We start from the raw sequence: 26,357 nt of genomic DNA, 5'->3' as shown, positions 1-26,357 counted from the left end.
TAAGTAAACCAAATAAGAGCACTAATCACCTAATAAAGTTCGCGCGACAACAATAAATTGATTAGTACAAAAGTCTCAAAAAAAAAAAAAAAAAAAATGAAAAGCAAAAGAAAAAAAACTGAAACGAATTTTTTAACTAATCGCTAAAATTCATTCAATGAGAAAAATTTAATTATAAATTTACTGCAATTTATTAAAAACTGTAATTAGTTTTTCTTTCTTTTTAATTTAATTTATAATTACGCAATTATAATGATAATAATAAAATAATAATAAAAATAAATTAATAATAATAATAATAATAATAATAATAATAATAATAATAATAATAATGGTAATAATAATAATAATAATAATAATAATAATAATAATAATAATAATATATAATAATTAATTAATTTTAATTATAAATGTAAAAATTCGAGCTCCTTTAAAAACGTTTCTAAAGTTTTAAACGACGATATTTTTTTATCGCTTGTACTTCGTATTTCTATATAATAAAAATTGTTTTGTATAATATTAAAAAATTAATTCCTTAAGTTAATTAATTTTAATTATTTTTCTTTTTTGTATAGTATTTTGAAAAATATTTAAATAGAAAAAAAATTCGTTCTCTGTAAATTTATATTAGTACAAAAATGTTTACAAATTTGAATTAGTGACTCTGACTTTTTGCTTTTGAATTAGTAAATTTGACCAATAAATAGTAATTTCTCCTAATTAGTAAATTTTGACAGTAAAATAAATAAATTTATCGTGATTTTTATTTATTTAATTAAAAAAAAAATACTATAATAATTCGAAAATATTATTAAAAATTATTATGTTAAATATAAGATGAATATAATGAGTTTTTGGACGACAATATTTTTCCTGAATAAAAATGAGAAAACTTCCGAGTACATTATTGGACAAATAGAAAATTTATGTGATCCCTTACATTCCCTTGACATACATTTGATGACCCCTAATAACGGAATATCTTCTATGAGTAAAACGATCTATCTAACGTTTATATGCAAAGAAAGTGGGACGATTTCGATTTGTCAATATAAGACACACAAGATGCGTGATTAGCCCTAAATGAATAATTACATTCCTTTGTTGTGCTTAGATTGTTATACACTATATAAAGAAAAATATATATTTTCGTACGAAAAAAAATTATCTACAAAAAAAAATTAAAATATAATTTCAAAATTAATTTCATTTTTCATTTTTATAAATATAATAGCAGGAAAATTTAATTTTCTTAAGCGAAATACTATTTTTATTATTAAAACTTGATTAAAATTATTATTGTTTAATAAAAAGATGAATCGCGATCACTTATAGTTATAATACATTTCTAGGTGAAAGTACTATTAAATTAAAGTGAGTGGATATTCTAGTAACAGAATAATTTTCAGTCGCTGGAAATTCTATAATATTATAAACATAGAATATAAGAAAATTGAATATAAAATTGATTACTAATTGTAAAGTGGACAAAAATTATATTAAAGAAATTTAACTATTAATTTCAATTTATTTTCTTCTGTAGAAAAATGCATAATATATTTATTTTTTATTTAAGAATTATTATTTGTTTGCTTATGAATTTTTTTTATTATAACTTGAAACGAAAATTTAATTTTTAATTACTAATTATTGTAACTATTAATTAGTAATTATTAATTTATTAGTTAATAACTGCTAATATTTAGTGATTACTAATTTATTAATCATTAATGACTTATTAATAGCAAATTAGGCAAATTACTAATTACTGATTAATAATTTCTAAATACTAAATACTAATTAATAATTACTAATTACTCATAAGTAATTGAGCTAATAATTATTAATTTTGCTAATAATTGATTAATAATAAAAAATAATAATAAAATAATTCATTACTTTTTAGAAATTGCCCTAATAATTATTAACTACTCATCACGGAAAAAAAGGTTCACTGAAATTATTATTTGTTTTTCAGAAATAATTTCTCCGTTCTAATTAACTTGATTTAACGCTAATCAAAAATTGATTTTAATTATATATTCATTGAATGTTCTAGTTCACACTTTTAACTTCGCTATAAATATCAGAAAATTATGTTTTACAACATACAGGATTATTAAAATTTTCCCTTTCCAATTAACTATTATAGTTATAGTGATTTTTTTAGATTAATTTTTATAAACAAATAATTAATTCGTATAAATTATGTAATTAGATTAAGAAAAAAAATTAATTGTTATTATTGTAATTAATTATTTACGTTTCTGTCGTCGATTATTTAATTATTTAAATTACTACTATATTTATTATCATTTTTATTTATATTAGTATTTTCGTTATTATTTTTATTGTTATAATAATTATAATTATTGTTAGACTTTTATTAGTACTATTTCTATTATTTTATTATTTTATTATTATAAAAATTAGATCTCCATTTCAAAATATTATTATCAATAACTATAATCTTAATATTAACTTAAAATTAGAAGAAGAACAATGATGCTGAAATTATTATGGAAATAATAACAAATTTTAAGTGACAGTAAATCAATTATTACCTATTTATCTCTTTCGAACCATTTTATGCATAATTACTTGATTATTATATAATAATTAGAATTGTTTCAAAATTAAAATTTTTCCTCCTAAAAATTGTGCATTTTTTTACACCCAAAAAATGGTAGAGAATAAAATATATTTCTATATTGTTTCAAAAGAAAAAAAAAAAGAATAAAAAAAGATTCGATATTTTTTTTCAAAATTAGTAAATTGCGATTATCTCGGAATCTAAAACCCACAAAGTGGGTTCATTTTTAAATCAATTTTTATTAGAAAATTCTAAGGAAATTAAATTATTTAAATAAAAAAAACAATTTATTGAATAATTGAATGTTTCTTACAATTCAACTCCCATAGAGAATTCGAGAAATTCGATTAAAATTGTATTAAAAATAATTGAAATTCTGCCATGAGTTTTATTATTTGTGAAAATAAATTGAATCCCTCAGAAGTATTTTATTATTTTTGAACAATATTTAATTTTTGCAAAGAATATTATTACTCCTGAAAATAATTGAATTTCTACAATAATTTGTACCTAACTTTTAAAAAATTAAATTTTTTTTCGTGTTTTTAACTAAAATTCTTCTATAAATGCAATATTTTTAATAATTTTTGAACAACTTCTTTGAGAATATAGAATAGAATTTATTTATTGAAACTACAAATAATGTTTTACATCTCTTACAGTCTTAAAGTTCTTTGAGAATTTTCAAATTCATTTGTTTACAATTCAATTTTACGAAATTTCGATTATTCGGAAATTCTTCAATATTAAACATCATTAGGTACAGGACAAAAAATCCAAACCAAAAAATCCAGACCGTAAAATCCAAGAAAATAAAGGATTTTAACTATTTACATATATAATAAAAATTTTATTATTTTCATAAATAAAAAAATTCTTCAGAAAAATTCAATTATTTTCATAAATAAGAAAATTTCTAGAAAAATTTCAATTATTCTAGATAAAATTTTTAAAACAATTATTCCAAGAAATAACAATGATTTTCAACAATTTTGATAAAATTCTTTACAAAAATTCAATTTTTTTTTTCAATACAATTACAATTATTAAATTACTCGATTAATTTAATTATTTTCAGAAATTTAAAATATATAAAGTTTACCAATTTTCGATTTACAGTCATTGAACTAATCAATTAAGAAAATAACAATATTTTATCAAGGCAACCATTTAAATTTGTATATGTGACGCGATCTGAAGAAAGGGACCTTAGAAGCAAATCACTTTAAGGTTGGGTTAGAGTTACTTTTTTCTTGTTTGAAAGTTTCTTTTTATTTATTTCGAATTAAAATCAGTGTTTATTAAATATTTTAGTTGTAATGAAGACTTAAACATCAATGATTTATATTGACAGTTGATCCCTTTTTTGTATTTTCATTTAAAAAATTGAAAACATAACCTATAATTTTTTGCTTCTAAGGTCCCTTTCTTCAGATCGCGTCACATATGTATATCTCAATTTTTTTCATTGGATTTTTAATTTCTTTAGACTTTTTGACCATGACAAAAAATCCAAAAAATAAAGTGAAATTATTTTTTTTATATCCAATTCAATTATTTCTAAAGGATCAGGCTATAATGCTTTTAATATTCAATTATTATCTAAAATTTTAACTGAAATCCATTTTTAAATCAATTTTTATTAGAAAATTCTACTAGAATTCAATTATTTAAATACAAAAAAAAATTTATGGAATAATTGCATGTTTCTTAAAATTGAATTCTCATACAAAATTTTATTAATAAATTTTAAAATAATTGAATTCTTTTGATGAATTTTAATAAAAATGTATAAGAATAATTACATTATTTTTCGAGAAATTTGATAATTGAATTCCTATGAAATTTATAAAATTTATATATATTTATAAAAAAATTTAAATAGTTGAATTCCTGTGAAATGTTTATTATTTTATGGAAATAATTACATTTTTTTTTAAATAATTAGATTCTTTTGAAAAAATGTTATTAAAATAGTAGATATTGAAAAACATTTAAATCAGGAATATTTTTGAAAGTAATTAAAATTTTGCCAAGAATTTTATTAAAATTTTTGAAAATAATACAATTTCGGAGAAGAATTTTATTATTTATAAAGATAATTGAAATTTTGCCGAGAATTTTTTTTTTATTTTTGAAGATAATTGAAATTCTGCAAAGAGTCTCATTACTTTTGAAAATAATTAAATTTCTGCAAACATTTGTTATTTCTCTAAAATTCTCCAAATTATATCGTACAATTTACGAACTTTTCGCCTTTTCTCAATCAAATTACAGACCATTTTTAAAAAAAACTGACATTTACGGACCTCAGGCATCACAGTACCTTTTTTCCTCAAAAACGGTGAAAAGGGGAATTTTTTTCCTCAAAAAGGGTACAAAAAGGGGACAAAATTATATTTGATTATAAAACTTGCATATATGATTTAAATTTTTTATCCTATAGTTTCTATACAATTTTTTAAAAATGATTTGATTTTAATTAGTTGCCACCGGTTGCCACAAAAATTTAATTTTGTTTTTCCCTGACTTTTCCCTGATTTCTAGACCATTTTTGACTTTTTCCCTGACATTAAAAAATATTCTGATTCACTCTGAAAATTATTAGATGCTCAAAAAAATATTTTATTACATTTATTTACGAATTTTTTTAATTGTAAAATTATTCGAAAACAGCAATAACTTCTTTTTTTTTAAATATTTAATCATTATTATTTTTCCATAGGAATTAAGATTTTCAAAACAATCAAATTCAAATCTTTTTGAAATCCAACAATTTATGAGAATATTAGGTACTATAAAACATGAAGAAAGTGATCGCTTTCTTTATGTTTATAATAATTCTGAGAATTTACAAAAATGTATTTGTTTACAATTTAACTTTACAAAATTTCGACTATTCGGAAATTCTTCAATTAAATATATATTAGAAAATAAAAACTTCGAGTAATTTCAATATTAATTCTACTGAATTGTTAGTTAAAAATATGAAAAATTCAGATTTTCAAAGATTTCAATTGAAACTTTTTCAAAATTCAATTATTTCTAAAAATCCATGCTATAATGCTTTTAATATTCAATTATTATGTAAAATTTTAAGTGAAATTCACTTTTAAATCAATTTTTATTAGAAAATTATACAGGAATTCAATTATTTAAATATAAAAATAAATAATTTATTGAATAAATAAATGTTTTCAAAATTGAATCCTTATAAAAAATTTTATCAACAAATTTGCACATAATTAAATTTATTAATTATGAAAATAATTAAACGTTTGCGTAGAATTTTAATAAAATTTTTTTTAAATAATTGAATTATTTTGGAAAATTTTATTAAAATAGTAGATATTGAAAATCATTGAATTTAGGAAAAGTCTTGCCAATAATTGAAATTTTGCCAAGAAATTTATTAAAATTTTTGAAAAAAATAGAATTTTGACTAGAATTTCTTTCAATTTTTGTATATAATTGAATTTCTGCAAAGAATTTTATTACTTTTGAAAATATCAATTGAATTTTTGCAATCATTTAAAACTTCTCCAAAATTCAAATTTTTTAAGTGTTTTTAACTAAAATTCCTCGATAAATTCATTACTTTTAATAATTAATTAAATATATGGAGCATTCCACGCCAAGTCGGAAATCATTTTGCTTTTGCATCTCAAATTTTGTTTTAACATTTTTTTCTTTTAGTACTCTTTGAAATGAGATACCTTGTTTTTTTCAAATTTTTAATAAAGCGGTTCAGAAGATACAGATTTTTGAAAAATGACGTTTTTTACCTAAATTTTTTTTTAAATGCTTATAACTTGGTCAAAAATTGATCAATTTGGACGTTTTTATAATGAAAAGTTTTCTTTTTACACGTAGTTTTTAATAAAAATATTTTAAAAAATTTTTTAAATAATTTACGATAAGATTTTAAAATTTTTAAAATAAAATTTCATTGTTAATTTAGTGCTAGTTTCTTACAAAAAATTTTGAAAAAATTAATCTATAGATACACCGTTAAAAATGAAATTTTATTTAAAAAATTTAAAATCTTATCGTAAATTATTTAAAAATATTTTTATTAAAAATTACGTGTAAAAACAAAACAATTCCTTATAAAAACTTCCAATTTGATCAATTTTTTACCAAGTTATAAGCATTTAAAAAAAAATTTACGTAAAAAACGTCATTTTTAAAAAATCTGCATCTCCTAAACCGCTTTATGAAAAAATTTGAAAAAAATCAAGATTGCTCATTTCAAAGAGTACTAAAAGAAAAAAATTTTGACATACAAAAGCAAAATGATTTCCGACTTGGCCTGGAATGACCCACATATATATTAAAAAATTTAAGTATAATTTCAAAATAATTTAAATTTTGCAAATTTTTGCAATTTAAGTTCTTTAGAATTTCTAATAAAATTCATTAAAAATTGAAATTCCATAAAATTTGAAATTAAAATCTTTATTTATGAAAATAATTGTAAACGCAACTTTTCTAAAATTCAATTAATTTTGAAATATTTAAGTAAAATTATTCATGAAATAATTTTTAAGTAATAATTTTATGATACCTAGTTCTTCAAGAATTAAGTTATTTAAAAAGAAATTTCTGTCAGAAATTAAAAAAATTAAATGTTTTGTATTAGAATTTTTGTTTTTCTAGAAAAAACTATTAATAATAATATTTTAATTATTTTAATGTTAATTAATTATTTTTCATTATTTTTGATTAGAAAAAGGGGAGAAATCACCAAAAAAGGGGAAAAAGGTGACAAATCGTCAAAGAAGGTGAAAAAGATGATAAAATTGAAATAAGGGGACAAAAGGGGAACAACTCATTACAACTGTGATGCCTGGGACCTAGTTCGAGCCCTGAAATTAAGACAAAAAGCGAATCAAAAGTGTTGCGAAGCAACATTTTTGATTCGCTTTTTGTCTCAATTTCATATTATCATTATTTAGAAAAACTGTGCGATTTTGAACATTTGATTTTAAAAATAAGTTTTACTTTCTAAATTGCTATTTGTTAATGTTAATATAGCTCACGCGCAGGGAAATGTTAAAAAAATTATTTCTTTTTCTTTTTTTTTTTGTGCAAAAGAAAAGAAACCTGTTAGCATAATTAGTTTTGTAACGGGGATCATAATATGAACGTGGAGATTGTGAGCGCAAGTGAACTGTATCATGAGCACAAAGGAAGCTTGGTTCCTCCTCTATATGGTTTGCAAATGGTTCACACACAGAATCTAGTTTCCGCGTTTGCACATGCAGATGCAGTTGCATGATTCAATAGAAGTGCAGAGAGCTCGAGTCCAACATCGCGCGCGCTTGCCCTAGTGACCCAGTTTTTCCCTGGGTTTCGCATGCGTATAAAGTGGAGCGCAGTCCTTTTTCCTCGTCCTTTTATTAATAATAATATTATTATACAAATAATATCGCAATTTTTTTTTTCCTTTTATACCGGAAAAAAGATATTTTTACTTTTTCGAATATGCATTTTTACAAAATCTTTTTCAGATTTTCGAGAGAGTTATGAATGTATATAAGAAAAGGGAGATGAAACTAAAGATATGTCGCATGCTGCACATAATTTTACGCTTTTCGAAATGTTAAGAACGTTTTACGTAATTACTCATCTGAACCCGCGAAGAGAATGCGTAATTTCCGCCACTATTGTCCAAAGATAATGTGCTTGCTACGTAGTGTCAATGACACTTTAATGGAAAAAATTGCGTCAATTTTTAATTGTTTCGAAAAATTGAGAAAAATTCGTCTATCGAAAATTTTATTTTTTATTCACTTTATCGTTTCACTAAGAAAAATATTTGCAGTTAATTATTACACTGAAAAAAAATTTATTTCATTCAAATACTTAATTACTTGACCATTATCAATTAAATATTTACTTGAATCAAATAATTTTTATTTTTTTTAATTAAATGGTTCAAAATTCATATTTGCTTCAAATACTAAAATTGTTGGTTCAAGTACCATTCAGGGCTCGGATCGTCTTTAAGACTCAAAAAAAGTCGCTTTAGTCGCATAAATTTACAACAAAAGTCACAAAAAGTCGCATAAAATTTTCAAAAAAAGTCGGAAAAAAGTCGCATGAAATTTTAGAAAAAACGACAAAAGGAAAACACGAAATTGACAAAATTGTAAAAAAAATCACATTTCTCGACAACAGATACATTAATATCAAACAATCAGGAATAAAATTTTTAAAAATTAAATAAAATTCATAGCAAAATTTTAATTAGGTATTTTTAACATTTTTTTAAGAATTCTCTTTAAAATGTCAATTATTTTTATAAATAATAAAATTCTTCTCCGAAATTCAATTATTTAAAAAAAAATTTAATAAAATTTTTGTCAAAATTACAATTATCTTTATAAATAATAAAATTCTTCTTTAAAATTCAATTATTTTCAAAAGTAATAAAATTCTTCGCAGAAATTCAATTATAGGGGAGAGTCTCCAGTTGTGAGACACCTCCAGTTGTGAGACAGTCAATTTTTTTTAACATGCAATATTAAAAATCCGATTGGTTTATATAAAAACATTTCTTTTTACATGAGCCAACTTTTTCATGTACGCCGAAGCGGATATATAAACTGTTTTTGTTAAATACCAACACTGTGTGTGATAATCGACTAAAAAGCGTTTTTTCAATAAATGCAAAGTACTTTTTTTCCAAGTTAATTAATTGGAAAAGGTAAATGTAATGCATTTTCTTTTAGTCTTTTCCTTATATTTTGTGATGCAATATTGCATTGTTCCAATCTACGGTTGAAAATAATTTAATTTTCCTTTTTCAAAATAGCGCCAATTTCTGGGTGTGAGACACAGCATATCACCAGTTGTGAGACGGTGTCAACACCCATCTGGGCAGCATAAAAAATACAAATTTGCAGGCATACTATTTAAATGTTGTTTTGATTTCTTTTTCTAGTATTTTTGGGCATGTCAAGTGGAAAAAAGTCAATTGATTCAGAAGAAATCAATTTTAATGCTCTTGTTGAAGCTATTAAATTGTGTTTATTTGATAGTCATATTTTGGCGAATAAATATTATTATTTAGTATATAATAATATATATTATTAAAATATTTAATTATTTCTACTAAACATAACGTTTTATGTCAAACTTATTAAATTTTAGCAATTTTTAATGAGTGTCTCACAACTGGAGACATTTTTTTTTTTTTGAAAAAAGCGATGTGCTCGGAAAATGTATCGTAAAATTTTTTGAGTTCATCGAAACACTATACTTTCTTTTAATAAAAGTTGCGTATTTCTGTTACCTTTCGAACGGTGTATTTTATTTACAATTTCGTTTACCTGTTTACAATTTACGGGTCAAAAATGAAACCCGTCTCACAACTGGAGACTCTCCCCTATTCAAAAACTTTTTTAAATTTTTCCTCAAAATTTCATAAATAATAAAATTCATCATAATAATTTAATTGTTTTCTAAAGTTCTGATAAAATTCTTTGCAAAATTCAATTATCTTCAAAAATAATAAAATTCTTTACAGAAATTCAAATATTTTCAAAATTTTTTTTTAAATTCTCCTCAAAATTTCAATTATGTTTATAAATATCAAAATTCTTCTGCAAAATTCAATTACTTTTAAACATTTTTAGAAAAAAATCTGTTCAAAATTTCAATTATCTTTGTGAATAATAAAATTCTTCTCTGAAATTCAGTTATTTGCAAAGAATTTTAATAAAACTCTTGTCAAAATTTCAATTATCTTTATAAATAATAAAATTCTTCATCGAAATTCAATTATTTTTAAAAGTATTAAAATTCTTCTTATGAATTCAATTATTGTCAAATATTAATAAAAATATTGGCAATAATTCAATTATTTTAAAAAATTTTGATTAAATTAATGATAAGAATTGAATTATTTTGAATACAAAATTTTAATTAAATTTCATTGAAAAAATTTAATTACTTTCAATAATTTTAAATCAATTCTCTACAAGATTTCGATTATTTTTATAATTAACAAAATTTTCTTCGCGGAAGTATAATTATTTTAAGGAATTTTAATAAAATTCTTCGCAAAAATTTAATTGAATTTTTGACAGGAAATAAATTTTTTTTCAATTATTAACAAAAATCTTTGCAAGAATTCAATTATTTTCATAACTTTTAATAAAATTTTCCCCAGAAATTCAATTATTTTCAAAAGTAATAAAATTCTTCGCAGAAATTCAATTATTTTTAAAATTTTTTTTTTAAATTCTCCTTAAAATTTCAATTATTTTTGTAAATATCAACATTCTTCTACAAAATTCAATTACTTGCTAATGTTTTATAAATTTGTTCCCAATAATTCAATTATTTGCATAAAAAATAATTTAAAAAATTTTTTTTTATAAAGTCTTATAATAATAATTAATGATTTTATCACTCGGTCATCTTTAATTATTATAAAACATAAAGACATCGATTCTTCATGTTTTATAACAATTTTTTATAAGTTGTTTAATTTCAAAAACGAATGAATTTGAATGTTTGGAAGGAATTTAATTCCAATGGAAAAATTATAATTAAATATTTATTTAAAAAAGAAGTTATTGATGTTTTCGAAAAATTTGAAAGAAATTTGTAAATAAATGTAACAGAACATTTTTTTGACTCAAACTTTTTACTTTAAATTTAAAAAAAAATTTAAATTTCATTCGCATTTTATTAAAACAAATCTCGAAAAAGTCGATTAGTCGCATTTTTTCACAAAAAAGTCGAAAAAGTCGCACAATCCGAGCCCTGACCATTAATTGACTGAAATAAATAATTATTTGATTTAAGTAAATATTTAATTGCAATAATAGTCAAGTTTTTTTTTCAATGTAATATTTTATTAATTACAGACATCGAACTCGATAATTAATTTTATAAAAAAAGTAGCTTGAAGACTAGAAACAATAGTAAAAAAATGCCCTAAGATGTCGAACGTTCAAATAAACGACGATATTTGATTTTTTTTAATGTGAATTTTTATTTAAAAAATTTCGTTTGTTCTAATTATTAAAAAATTAATGTTTCTTGAATAAATAATTAATTAAAATATTTTTTAATTCAGTTCATTACTTTTTCAAAATATTGGAAAACAAAATTATATTACGTTCATTTAAACGTTCAAATCTTCATATTACAAATGTAAAAAAGTTGCTATCGAAAGAATAAATTTTTACTACTAAAAAACTAATTTGAAAAAAATTAATAAACGCGTCAAATTAAAAACAAAAAGAAGAAAAAAATTTGACACAAAGAAATCTTTTGTTCTTGAGTGTTACAAATTTTTCTATTGTTATTGTAGATTTGTTATTTTTAATTACCATACACATGTAATTGAAAATCTTTTCAGTACTTAAATAAGGTAAATGACGATAATTAATAGGCAGAAAAATTATAATTTTATCGTTTTAGACTCACATGTGTCATTTGCGATTATTTAGCAATATATAAATATGAATGAATAGAATTAAAAAAAACTCTATTTAATATAGGAAAGTATTAACAAAACTATCTCTGAATGATATAATAATTGCTCTTTGTTCTCATTTAACTGATTATGAGAGGTGTGAATTTACAAGGGCATGTACCATTTTGAGAGAATATCTTGAATCATTACACAATAAAAAATATTTTCTCGGCGTACGCATATATATATAGTTACGTTTATATACCCTTATATGCTAATTAAACGCTTATTACTCTGACTAACAAATTCAAAAAGCCTTCATATTTCTATAGACAAGTCTTTTATTCTGATTGTTACATTATCACATATTATATTGTTTTTTACCATTAAAATGAAAAAAGAAAATTTTTCTATAGAATATTTTTTAAATTAATTCTATATTTAAATTTTTGTTTATAAAACTTGCATATATAATTCAAATTTTTTATCATATAGCTTCTATAAATTTTTTTAAAAATAATTCAAATTTAATTAGAGTTGCCACAAAAATTTAATTTTGTTTTTCCCTGACTTTTCCCTGATTTCTAGACAATTTTTAACTTTTTCCCTGACCTTAAAGAATATTCTGATTCACTCTAAAAATTATTAGATGCTCAAAAAAATATTCTATTACATTTATTTACGAATTTCTTTAACTGTAAAATTATTCGAAAACAGCAACAACTTCTTTTTTAAAAAAATATTTAATCATTATTATTTTTCCATAGGAATTAAGATTTTCGAAACATTCAAATTCAAATCTTTTTGAAATTCAACAATTTATGAGAATATAATTTTAAAATATGAAGAAAGTGATAAAATCATTTATTTCATATTGTAAGAACTTTGTTACTGATCTTCTTCAAAATTATTTTCATTATTTCAATTCAATTATTATTTTCTGCAAATTTTAACTAAAATTCTTCTTTAAATCAATGATTTACAATAATTTTTAAAAAAATTCTGAGAATTTTCAAAAATATGTTTGTTTACAATTCAATTTTACAAAATTAATTAAATATATATTAGAAAATAAAAACTTCGAGTTATTTCAATTGGACTTTTTGAAAAATATTAATTTTCTACAAAAATATGAAAAATTCAGATTTTCAAAGATTTCAATTTGAAACTTTTTCAAAATTCAATTATTTCTAAAAATTCATGCTCTAATGCTTTTAGTATTCAATTATTATGTAAAATTTTAACTGAAATTCACTTTTAAATCAAATAATTCAATGTTTATGAGAAAATTCTCATATAATTCAATTACTTAAATACAAAAATTAATTATTTATACTAAAAAAATGAATGTTCCTTAATGTTGAATTCTCCTAAAGAATTTTATCAACAAATTTTTACATAATTAAATTTATTATTTATGAAAATAATTAAAAGTTTGCATAGAATTTTAGTAAAAAATTTTTTAAATAATTGAATTCTTTTGGAAAATTTTATTAAAATAGTGGATATTGAAAATCATTGAATTTAGAAAAAGTCTTGCAAATAATTGAAATTTTGCCAAGAATTTTATTAAAATTTTTGAAAAAAATAGAATTTTGAAGAAGAATTTTATTAATTTATAAAGAGAATTGAAATTTTGACGAGAATTTCTTTAAATTTTTTAATATAGTTGAATTTCTGCGAAAAATTTTATTACTTTTGAAAATATTAATTGAATTTTTGCAATCATTTAAAACTTCTCCAAAGTTCAAATTTTTAAGTGTTTTTAACTAAAATTCCTCGATAAATTCATTATTTTTAATAATTAATTAAATATATATATATTAAAAAATTTAAGTAATTTCAGAATACATAATTTAAAATTTGAAAATTTTTGCAATTTAAGTTCTTTAGAATTTCTAATAAAATTCATTAAAAATTGAAATTTTATGAAATTTGAAATTAAAATCTTTATTTATGAAAATAATTGTAAACGCAACTTTTCTAAAATTCAATTAATTTTGAAATATTTAAGTAAAATTATTCATTAAAAATTTCTAAGTAATAATTTTATGATAGTTCTTCAAGAATTAAGTTATTTAAAAAGAAATTTCTGTCAGAAATTAAAAAAATTGAATAAGTTTTGTATTAGAATTTTTGTTTTTCTAGAAAAAACTATTAATAATAATATTTTAATTATTTTATAATGTTAATTAATTATTATTCATTATTTTTTATTAGAAATAGGGGACAAATCACCAAAAAAGGGGGAAAAGGTGACAAATCGTCAAAAAAGGTAAAAAAAGGTGATAAAATTGAAATAAGAGGACAAAAGAGGAAAAGGGGACCAACTGTGATGCCTGTAATAGGTACGTAATCAGTTATTTGAATCAAATAATAATTTTTTTTTGGTCAGTAACATAAAAAAACTATTTTAAAATTCTTTCTAAAATTAATTTTGAAACAATAAATTTTTCCATGCAATTAAAAATATTAAATTACGAATAAAATTTATCAGAACTGCAGTAAAAAAGAGTATAAAAGCAAGTTAAGTGGAACAAGAAAGGTAAAATTATTGCAAGTATATTATACAGATAAAAAAAAGTATGATAATAAAACTTTTGTTTATAATATCACATGATTAACAAATGAAAAAAAGAATGTAAAAAGTTATAAAGCATTATCACGTGTGAAAGAATTTATAAATTTATAATAATTTAATTAAAAACAAGAAAAAAGGAGAAATTAAAATTTTTAATAAAATTTAAATATAAATTTACACTCGAATTTACAATGAAAATATAATATATATTTAAAATAGTTGTAATAAAATTTTATCAATATTATACATGAACTAATATGGAAGCTGTTATGGAATAACTATTAAGAGAAAGTGAAAGAAAGATTTTCGAATGGAAACAAATATACATGTATATATTTATTATTCTCATCGACACACCCAGAAAAAAATGTTTCTTTCAATCAAGAAGGAATTTGTTTCTATTCAATTATTAATAAACACAGTGTATAATTATTTTTATACCAGTGAAAAAAAGGTCGAATTAAATTCAGAAAGGAAACATTTCTCCCTCAATGAATTTTTTATTTTTTTATATTTTTATTCTTTTCTATTTATTTATTATACTTTATTTATTAATTACAACTAAATATTATTATATTTAAGTTAAGTTTTTTACAAGAGAAAAAGGAAATTTTTTACTGAAATTAAATTTTTTTGATAGAAAAATAAATTAATATTGCTTGTGAAGAGATTTGAAAAAAATAAATTATCAAGTGAATGAAGCTTTTAAAATAACGACATCGACTTTTATTATATTTTAAAATCTACAACAGGAAAACAAACGCACTGTTATATAATTTACAACTTCCGTCCAAAAATGGGTTTGGCACAATATTATTGAACATCATCAAAATATAAATCTTTTCACGATTGAAGCAATAATTTATACGCACCAAACACCAATTTATTATCGTTTAATTATATTCGCATAAAATTTATAACTAGCTTATTTAATTAAACTCGCGCGATATTTATTTTTGGAAAATAAATTTTTCCAATAATTATTTACTATAAAAAAAATACTTTTTATTCTCCTATTGTATTAAACTTTTTATTTAATTTTATTTGTAAATTTTTTATTTTTATTTTCAAACTCAGATTTAGAGATCATTTTTTTCTTTTCTTTTTCATAGATTGAACTTTGATATTATTTGTAAACTTTTTATTTTTATTTTCAAACTCAGATTTAGAGATAATTTTTTCCCCTTTCTTTTCTTTTTGATAGATTGGAGTTAATATTTTATATATAAATAAATAAATTGTAATTATCATCATATAGAAAGTAAAAATACTCACTCCCTCGAGGTCCGTAAAATTTGACGGAAAATTCGTTGAGTCCACCTAAAATTGTCACTTCGTGTTTGCTTTCTATTCTGTTTTTAAAAATAAGTTAAGGAAAAATTTTTCTTGGCTTCTGTAAGATATACTTAAAAATATATTTTGATAATTGTTTTTGAGAGCGATAGTAAAAAAGCGGCAATTAAAAGATTAAGCAACACTAAATATATATAGAGAGGAAAAAGATACATGTACATTTATAAAATAGCGCAAAATGATGATAGAAAGTAAAATAATTTTAGTAATCATAAAAAATAAAAATACAATCATGGAGAAAAAATTTATTTTTCTGAATTTCTTTTCTTATCGAAAAAAAATAATTTCCTCTTAAATCTCTCACATAATAATATAATAAATAATTTCTACTATTCAAGTGAAATAATTATTGAACGTGATTTCTAAAACGATTTCCGAAGTATAAAATTACAATAATGTTAGTTGAAAGTGTGAGTTTTATTTTATTTTTAATCGTACTTTTTCACTTTCGCGTATTTTTGTAGGTATTTATACACGAAAAAAAGGGAAAGAAAAAAGATTAAAAAAAAGAAGAAAAGAAAGAAAGATAGGAGAGAAAAAAGAGGGAAAGACAAAAAGGAAAAAAAATGAATGAAAAATAAAAAATTAATCGCTGAAGTTAAAAATAGTGGGAAAAAATATTTCAGAATAGGTATGACATTAAAAAATAAATTCCATTCGAAAATTATATTTCAGAGTATACAAATAAGATATAAAAATTTTAACTTTTCAATGACGAGATTTTCGCCAAATATTTTTCATTTATAATATAAAGTTTTCAAAAAGTTAAAATTTTCCATTTACAATTCACACATATGTATACTTTATAAACTTTTCGTTCAAGTCTTTCATATTAAATTATAAAAAGTTCCCTTCAATTTAAAATTTTTCTTTTTATTGTACAATGAAATTTTCTCGCCCTGAATTTAAAAGATTTTTATTAAGAGTGTGCAAAAGAAAAGAGAAAAATTTCTTTTTATTGAAAAGACAAAATTTCTCAAACGCCCGCGAAAATCAATAAAAGAAATTTTTATGTTATTTTCAAAAATTTTGTGCATAAATTAATTTGTATAAATAAAAATTTTATTATTGTTATTAACGCAGGGCTCGGATCGTCTTTAAGACTCAAAAAAAGTCGCTTTAGTCGCATAAATTTACAACAAAAGTCACAAAAAGTCGCATAAAATTTCCAAAAAAAGTCGGAAAAAAGTTGCATGAAATTTTAGAAAAAAAAAACAAAAAGGAAACACGAAATTGTCAAAATTGTAAAAAAAATCACATTTCTCGACAACAGATACATTAATATCAAACAATCAAGAATAAAATTTTTAAAAATTAAATAAAATTCATAGCAAAATTTTAATTAGGTATTTTTAACATTTTTTTAAAAATTCTCTTTAAAATGTCAATTATTTTTATAAATAATAAAATTCTTCTCCGAAATTCAATTATTTAACAAAAATTTTAATAAAATTCTTGTCAAAGTTTGAATTATCTTTATAAATAATAAAATTTTTCTCTGAAATATTCAATTATTTTCAAAAGTAATAAACTTCTTCGCAGAAATTCAATTATCTTCAAAAGTAAAAAAATTCTTCGCAAAAATTCAATTATTTTCACAAATTTGAAATAAAATTCTTCTTACGAATTCAATTATTTTCAAATATTAATAAAAATATTTGTAATAATTCAATTATTTTAAAAACGTTTAAAAAAATTTTACGCAGAAATTCAATTATCTGCCAAAATTAATAAAATTATTCACAGGAATTCAATTATTTTTTAAAATTCATCAAATTCTTTACAAGAATTTAATTATTTTTAAAAACTTTAAAATTCTTGACAGTAATTTTTTTTTTATAAATTAATAAAATTCTTCACAAGAATTGAATTATTTTCAAAAAATGATTGAACTCTTCGCATGACATCAATTATTTTCAAAACTTCATCAAATTTATCGTAAGAATTCAATTATTTTCAATTATTACTAAAATTCTTCTCAAGAAATTCAATTATTTGGAAAAATTTTGATTAAATTAATGATAAGAATTGAATTGTTTTCAATACAAAATTTTTTTCGCGGAAGTTTAATTATTTTAAGGAATTTTAATAAAATTCTTCGCAAAAATTCAATTATTTTCAAAATTTAATTGAATTTTTTACGGGAAATAAATTTTTTTTCAAATATTAATAAAAATCTTTGCAAGAATTGAATTATTTTCTTAAATTTTAATAAAATTCTCCACAGAAATTCAATTATTTGCCAAAATTAATAAAATTATTCACATGAATTCAATTATTTTCAAAAGTAATACAATTCTTCTCTGAAATTCAATTATTTGCAAAGAATTTTAATAAAATTCTTGTCAAATTTTCAATTATCTTTTTAAATAATAAAATTTATCCTAGAAATTGAATTATTTTCAAAAGTAATAAAATTCTTCGCAGAAATTAAATAATTTTCAAAATTTTTTTTTAATTTCTTGTTAAAATGTTTATTATCTTCATAAATAATAAAATTCATTCTGGAAATTTAATTATTTTGAAAAGTTCTGATAAAATTTTTTGCAAAATTCAATTATCTTCAAAAGTAAAAAAATTCTTCACAGAAATTCAATTATTTTCAAAAATTTTTTTTTAAATTCTCTTCAAAATTTCAATTATCTTTGTAAATATCAACACTCTTCTGCAAAATTCAATTACTTACTAATGTTTTATAAATTTCTTCCCAATAATTCAATTATTTGCATAAAAAATAATTAAAAATTTTATTTTTATTTGAATCTTTTGAAGAATTTTAATTCCTATGGAAAAAAAATAATTAAATATTTATTAAAAAAAAAAAAATTATTGATGTTTTCAAAAAATTTGTAAATAAATGTAACAGAACATTTTTTGAAATCAAACTTTTTCCTTTAAATTTAAAAAAAAAATTTTAATTTCATTCGCATTTTACTAAAAAGAATCAAAAAAGTCGATTAGTCGCATTTTTTCACAAAAAAGTCGCACAATCCGAGCCCTGTATTAATTATTTTACTATTTTTTCTTATTATTATTTTTATTATTTATTATTATTTTTTATATTCTAATTATTTGGTTCAGTAAATTTCTATTTGTAGGAAAAAAAAATTTTTTGGGACTATTATTATTATTATTATTATTATTATATTATTATTATATTATAATTATTTGTCTTAGAAAATTCCTATTTGTAGAAAATGACGATTAACCAACGACATTTTAATACACTTTTTTTATAACGTCATCAAAAAGCATCATTTCCTGACTTGAAACTTATCAACATCTGTTTAGAATTAGTGAAGAATATAAATGAATAAACTGCTCACTGGGCATGCAGCCAAAAAAGATTATAAGAAAATTTTCGAGTACATATTTAAAAGACACACGTGGCTCTAAAAGAGATCGAAAATTAAATTTTTTTTTCTTCATTTCAAGAAACGAGAGAAATAAAATATTCTTCTAATTATCATTTCCTTTCGTATTTAAATAATTATTTTAATATCAACTGGAACTAATAAACCACTATACTAAAAAGTGATCTCTTATAATAATAAATTAGAACAAACTTAGAAAATAATAAATTAAAAAAAATTTCTTTTCAAAATATGTAAAAAAAATTTTTTGAAAAAAAAATACGCACAATAATGTGAAAGTAAAAGTAACAAGATCAATTCTTTTGTTTCGCGCGGAGGAAAAAATGTGTATATATATTGAACTTGATGCGCGATAAGAAAATCAAAATTACAGGGATGTGTTAAAAATGACGATGCCAATTAGAGACACTATCAAATAAAAGAGAACAAGCAAGAGAGATCCATTAGAAATAATGCCACGGTCTATTTTCGTTCAAGAGCGCGTTCATTTACGAAACTCAAGTCACAATAAAATTGACTTTCAAATTTTTAATATACATATATATATATATTTTCGCCCCTTCCTAAAAAAATAAATCAACTCGAATTTTATTTATTTATTTTATTCCAATCGAATACTTATTCAAAAATCGAATATTCACATTTCACATAATATAAATGTTAAAAAGAGTTAAAATTACATTTTAGTTAATAGAAAGAGAGAGAGAGGGGGGAGATTCTGAATACGTAAAATAATGTTACGTTGCGTTCACCGTACATAGAAATGAGGAGAAATTTTTTTTTTTGAAAATAGATTACCAAGATCTTTGTTATGGTTCTAAAGAGATGGAAATTCTTAATAATCACGCATTTGCGCGCGCATGTACATGCACACACACATATATATAAATATATACTAATGTATAGTTTATACAATAAAGAGTGTTCTAGTTCAATGCCCGCCGTATTTTAGAGCCTGAGTTGTATACAGTTTTATAACTAAAGGTTTCTATGCCTTCCTCTTTTGAAAATCGCTATACTTTCCTAACAAAGAGCCACAAGGAACCTAAACTTTCAAGGAAAAGCATACTGGACAAAGGGAAAAATACACAGTTGCATCATCATCAATTTTTCAATTTATCATAAATATATTTTGCATTAACATATGTCAAAGATAAAATTAATTCCCTTGAATCTTTGTATCAAAAGGATAAACATTATTTTAATTTAAACTCTTAATAGAAAATAATTAGTCAAAGGGGCAAGAGAATTAAATAAATTGGGGAGAAAATAAACAAAAAATAAATATAATAAAATAAACAAATAAAATATAATAAATAAACGAAAAAAATAGTAAAAATAAACAAATGTAAAATATAGAAATAAATTAATGAAAAAAATAATAAAAATAAAATAAATAAACTCAATAAGTCAAAGAATACAAAAATAGAAAATAAATTTCATTTCATTCCCTGTGTGGCTTTTAAATTATTTTAAAAGGAAAATAAAAATATAAAAAATTGAAACAAAGGTTTTTTGTTGTATATACATATTTATACATAAAAGTAAAGAAAATGAAAGAACTTAAAAAAAAATTTCCTTCTGCTTTTCAGAAGGCATATTAAAATCAATAAAGGAATGATGAAATCTTTCTGATTTCGAGAATCACGCACGTTTTGTATTTTAACCTCAACTTCCACTATATTATTGAAATTAGAAATTGACACGAGACAAAAGAATTTATTATTTCCTACAATTTGAAAAATAAACTAAATAATGAAAAGCCTGACACAAATTGGTACCAGTTATAAAGAAAATCATTAACATTTGCCTAATTATGTACTAAAATTTTCGTGAAAAATAATAATAATAATATTAATAAAAATAGTAACAATAAAAATAGTAATTAATAATAATAATAATAAATAATAATAATAAAAATAGTAACAATAATAATAATTAGGTATTATTATTACAGGCCTCGGATCGACTTTAAGGGGGGAAGGTCTGAAATTTTTTTAAATGAATGCATAATGTCTCCAAAATATTGTGTTAAAATTTCAAGACAATCGGAGCAAAATTGACGAAGTTATGAGTATTTAATTTTAGTTCCGATGGTCCACGCTTTAGGATTCATGTTCTTCATTAAGAAATCATTTGTAATCTAAAGAAGTAAATTTAAAAAAAATTTCATTTACTTTGTTCGAAGATAAGTAAATCTTAAAAAATTATGATAAAACAATATTCTAAGAATTAGTTTTTTAAAAATATTCTAAAGTAGGTTTTCGAAAATAATCGAATTTCTTAAAAGAATTTTTGTATAATTAAGAAAAACTAAGTAATTTTTTTGAGCAATTTTAATTAAAAATTTTCACAATGATTGTTTTCTCCAAAATGTTAAAAATAATTCTGAAAAATTTTCGGAATTACATTTTTGAAAATATTGAAAATAATTGAATTTTACAAATTTATAATAAAAAAAATTCTAAGAATTACTTTAAAAAAAAAATTAATACCAATTTTTAGAAGCTAGTTTTTATTAATTTTCATTTTCATAAATTTGCACTTGAAGATTTTGCATTAAATTTTTTTGAGAATTACATTATTTTCACAAAATTTGCAATTAAATTTCTTCAAAAGTTGATTTTCAAAAATTGTAATAATAATACTTGAAAAAAATCAATTATTTTAAATTAAATTTTTACAAAATTTCAATTATTACAAATCATTTTAATTGTATATTTCGAAAATTTAATTAGAAAAATTATTCAAAAATAATTTTTGAATGATTTGTTTATAGTTATTTTTCACACTAGAAAAATCAAAATAATTTAAAATTTGTACTAAAAATGTGGTATTTTGTTGCAATTTTTGAAAATACACTAGAACCTCCAACGATTGCAGCGTGACCTTCTTGTGTGCAATAGATGGAGGTTTTCACCTTGGCGCCATCTTTCCATAAAAGTGTCAACACTCAGGGCCGTACACTCTCAAATATTTTGTATTGGCGTAAAATGTCATTTTTATCCTCGCCATTTTTTATTTTTTTTAAAATATTATGTTTAGTTTCAATGCCTAAGTGCGTTCTTTTACGTTTTTGACCTTTTTCAGTCTCATGTTGAAATATGAAAATACAACTTTAAAAAACGGGGCGCAAAAGAACACTAAACTTAGTACAATACTGCCTTCGCATTAATATGGCGGTGTCCTCCCCTCTCACCCCCCTAGCGGATGACCACCAAACTTTCGTAAACAACTGCAATAGATAGAGATGCAATCGTTGGAGGTTCTAGTGTAAGTCGAAAAAAGTCGCTTTTTTGGAAAATATCCGAGGCCTGCTTTTTGGTTTTTATTCTTCTTAAAAATTGAAAGATTTGAAAATCCATACGTAATTTTGTAGAAAATTTATTTCTCTATTCTCAAAAAAATTGCCGAATGAAAAAAATTATTATTATTATTTCTTTGAAAAAAAACATTGTTTTTAGGTCAAAAATGTTAAAAAACCATTGTTATTGAATTTCTTTTTACATGGAAATTCATTTGATTATTTTTCTAATTTCGAAAATTTAATTAGAAAAATATACAAAAATAATTTTTGAAAAAGTTGTCTAATTATTTTTCACTCTAGAAAAATCGAAATAATTTGCAATATTTATACAAATAATGTGGTATTTTGTTGCAATACTTATTTGAAAAAAAAGTCGAAAAAGTCGCAATTTTCGAAAATAAGTCGAAAAAAAGTCGCATTTTTAGAAAATACTCAAAAAAAAGTCATAATATCCGAGGGCCTGTTATTATAATTATTATTATTAGTAATATTTTTATTATAATTATTAAAAATAATTAGTATAAAATAATAATATTTGGAGTGTATAATGTAATTTAAATCAATCAATGAATGCTTACATAATTTATTTCAAAAAGATAAAAAATTAATTGCGAAAATTGAAGCAATTTCTAGAATGTACGCAATTATATATAAAAATTAAGAGGCATTTGATTTTTTTTTTTTCTAATTAAATTTTACCCGCACATCTTTTCTTTTTACACGCGTTAAAAAGTTGCAGTAAATGAAAAGAGAGAAAGAAAGAGAGGGAGAGAAAGACGGTGAGCGATAGAGCACAAAAGATTATGTGAAACGTTCGTCTGTGACGTATTCTTTCGAAAGCGAATAGATTTTAGCGTGCGTGTAAGCACATGCAATTAATATTAAGTCATCCGTAAGTTTCCTTTTCGACCAAGGTCGTTTGCAGATCAAAATGGGAAATAAAAATGTATGTAACTATTGATTGTTATGTCAGTGACGCATGTCAAGGAAATCAAAATCTTTGTATAATATATATATCTTGATATTAAAAAAAACTAACTTTTTAAAACATGAAAAGAGTTTTTTTTCGCTTTTAATTATAATGAATTTCATCTTTTTTATTTTTTTTTAAATACACGTCTGACGAGAATTCTATTTTTATTGATTTCAACTTCAAAAGAGAGATGAAAAGTGTAATAGGATTTCTTAGTTTAATCTGATTTACACTACTCACTCAGTAAGCGATAATGTGCTTTTGTATTTTACAATTACACGTAAAGTTCAGAGGGGCTTAATTAACTTTCCGTGCTCCTCTCTCATTTCCACTTTCTTGAAAACATTTCCGCTAATTTTATATTTATACACGTCATTTAATAAACAAAATACTTGATAATTTTCAAAAAAATTTTGCTTTAGATTGTCAATTTTTCATTCAAAAAAAAAAAAAATTTACATTTTCATGAAATTATAAATTCTCTTTATTGGTACATATTTAAATTCAAACATGAATAAAAAACCAAATATCAAGTAAGCTGTATTAACAAGCAAATATTTTGAAAATTTTCAAAATAAATAAAAAATTCTATTTTGATAATTAATTTAAAGGGTTTAATTCTGTTTTCAGGGTGACTCAAAAATTGGCACATCATTTCCTGTTAGCAACAGGGAAAATTCTACTGATTGTAAAATCTGTCTTTTTCTTTCTTTTTTTTTGATATTTTTATACACAATAAAATAAAAATCTGCGCATATATACAAAACACTGTACACAATCAGCTGGTTAAAAACAGCTGTGCTTGTCATCGGCGTAGCACGAGGTTAAATGCCCCTCCTCAAAATAAAATCCCATTGTTGAATTCTTTATTCAAGTGTTTACTTTCTATCATCAAAATAACGATTTACGGATATTTTTAAAATTTCACTTTCGTAAAGATTTAGAGTTATAAATTGAGAATAGTTTAGTACAAACCTTCTTTTGTTTAAATATAAAATAAAGGGCATAGTAAAAATAGTCTTTAAGGAAGAGAAAAATTGAGAATTAAATAGAAGGGAGAGAAAGAGAGATAGGCAAAGAGAAAGAGAGATGCAAAGCTGAGAGAGACAGGGAGAAAGAAGCAAAAGAGTGGGAGGTTAGAGAAAGAGAGAAAGAGTCAAGGATACAGTTTGATAACGTCCGTGTCCATACGTCGCTTGCCAGCACTTGGAGACGACATTTTTATTGTTGATTATTGGAAAAGCTGCGAAGAGCCCGTGATGGCGCAGTCTATGAATCAGCTGAGCCGATTCTCATGTAAGGGCCTCGCAGGCACGACACTGCACAACTCCAATCCAATTGTCTATCTTCTCACTTGAAATGCACTGTAGCACTCCGACTCTCTCTATGGGGGTTTTAGTCTCTAGCAGCAATGGCAGCACCAAAAAAAAAGAAACAAACAAACAGTTTCGACAATCAACGGTCTGCGAATTAAGAAAAAGAGAGAAAGTGATAGGAAAGAGAGTCGTCAATGATCCGATTTTATGTTCGTATAATTAACACTGATGGTCCGCGGATAAACAATTGAATCGTCCCTTTGTTTAAACACTTCCCATACACCAATACTAAATTATCATCATTTTGTCTCACTCTCGTCACGATCATCTACAATTTAGATTCATGTGTGAGGAAAAATTAAAGAGTCACCACGAATTGATTTAATAATTAGACACGCAAAAATTACCGATTGATAATGCGAAAATTTCACACACGAATGGTCGAACTATCCACTTCAACTTACAGATAATGAAAACTTCCGTTCAGCGGACTTGTCGCGAGCTGTCAATCCGAGGACTGCTTTAAACTTTAACACAACACAATTTTCCAAAAAAAATCTCACAATCTCCGTCACACAAAACACTTGATAAATCTCGATAGCAGCACTAGCCAACTGTAGATCTGCCAGGTTGCTAATCGAGCAATCGTTGCCAAACAATCCAGACTGATCCCGTGAATGCAATGCGCACACACTACTCGACTCTGCTGCGAAAAGCAATCACAAATACGGACAAAGGCTTCTCATGCGCATAAGGGCATGTGTAGACACAATGTATGTTATCCGTGTATGAGTGTGTTCTCTTATGTTGTGTGTTTCTCCAGGCGTTATTTGTACTGCGCCAGAGTTTAGTTTTTTTTGAATTGTTGTTAGGCCATTAAATTTCCACCAATAGAATGTTGCGATAGATTAGAACGAACCAATCCGTGAAAGTGAAAGGTAAAACTTGCGGCAGCCATCTTTAAATCCCCTGCGCGGGAAATTTCGAATTCACATTATGCGCATGCGTCAAGTTTGTTTTGACACTGAGCCAACCAATCGGATTATCGCGTGGGAAAATTAAAATCCACTATTTATTTAGTATTAAAATAAATGTAATAATTGAGTAATAAAATTTATTTTAAAAATAAGATAAAATAGATATTAAAAAACAGTCGTAGTATTATTAATTACTTTGGTAAATTTTCTAAATTGTTACTTTTTAGTAAAATGGTAAAATGTTCCCTTTTTCACATATTTCAAATTTATTTCCAATTATTAATCGCAATGAAATATTTGCAGCACTCAATATTGACAAATAATTTAATATTCTAAATATCGATATTTTAATCATGTTTTTATATTTTGTAAATGAGAAATACCTGCAATATTTTCTTCTCAGGTGAAAATCATGGATTTTTTCGGTTTGAGGCTCAATTTTTTATT

General features: G+C 22.4%; 1 protein-coding gene across 1 annotated transcript in view; it reads right to left on the bottom strand.

Moving 5' to 3' along the window:
- The window catches only part of LOC122497971 (ubiquitin-conjugating enzyme E2 H), a 34,057-nt gene extending 8,305 nt beyond the window's left edge, over positions 1–25,752 (bottom strand). Inside the window, exons 1-2 of the mRNA XM_043605417.1 lie at positions 24,784–25,752; positions 15,886–15,962 (exon numbers count right to left, since the gene is read on the bottom strand). Of these exons, the coding sequence (XP_043461352.1) occupies positions 15,886–15,962; positions 24,784–24,836 (130 nt within the window). The 5' untranslated portion in view covers positions 24,837–25,752. The remainder of the gene's footprint in view (positions 1–15,885; positions 15,963–24,783) is intronic.
- Between the last annotated feature and the right edge of the window lie 605 nt (positions 25,753–26,357).

The sequence above is a fragment of the Leptopilina heterotoma genome, unplaced genomic scaffold (assembly GCF_015476425.1).
Source record: "Leptopilina heterotoma isolate Lh14 unplaced genomic scaffold, ASM1547642v1 Lhet_14, whole genome shotgun sequence".
Taxonomy (NCBI): domain Eukaryota; kingdom Metazoa; phylum Arthropoda; class Insecta; order Hymenoptera; family Figitidae; genus Leptopilina; species Leptopilina heterotoma.
This window is presented reverse-complemented; position numbering and strand designations above follow the sequence as displayed.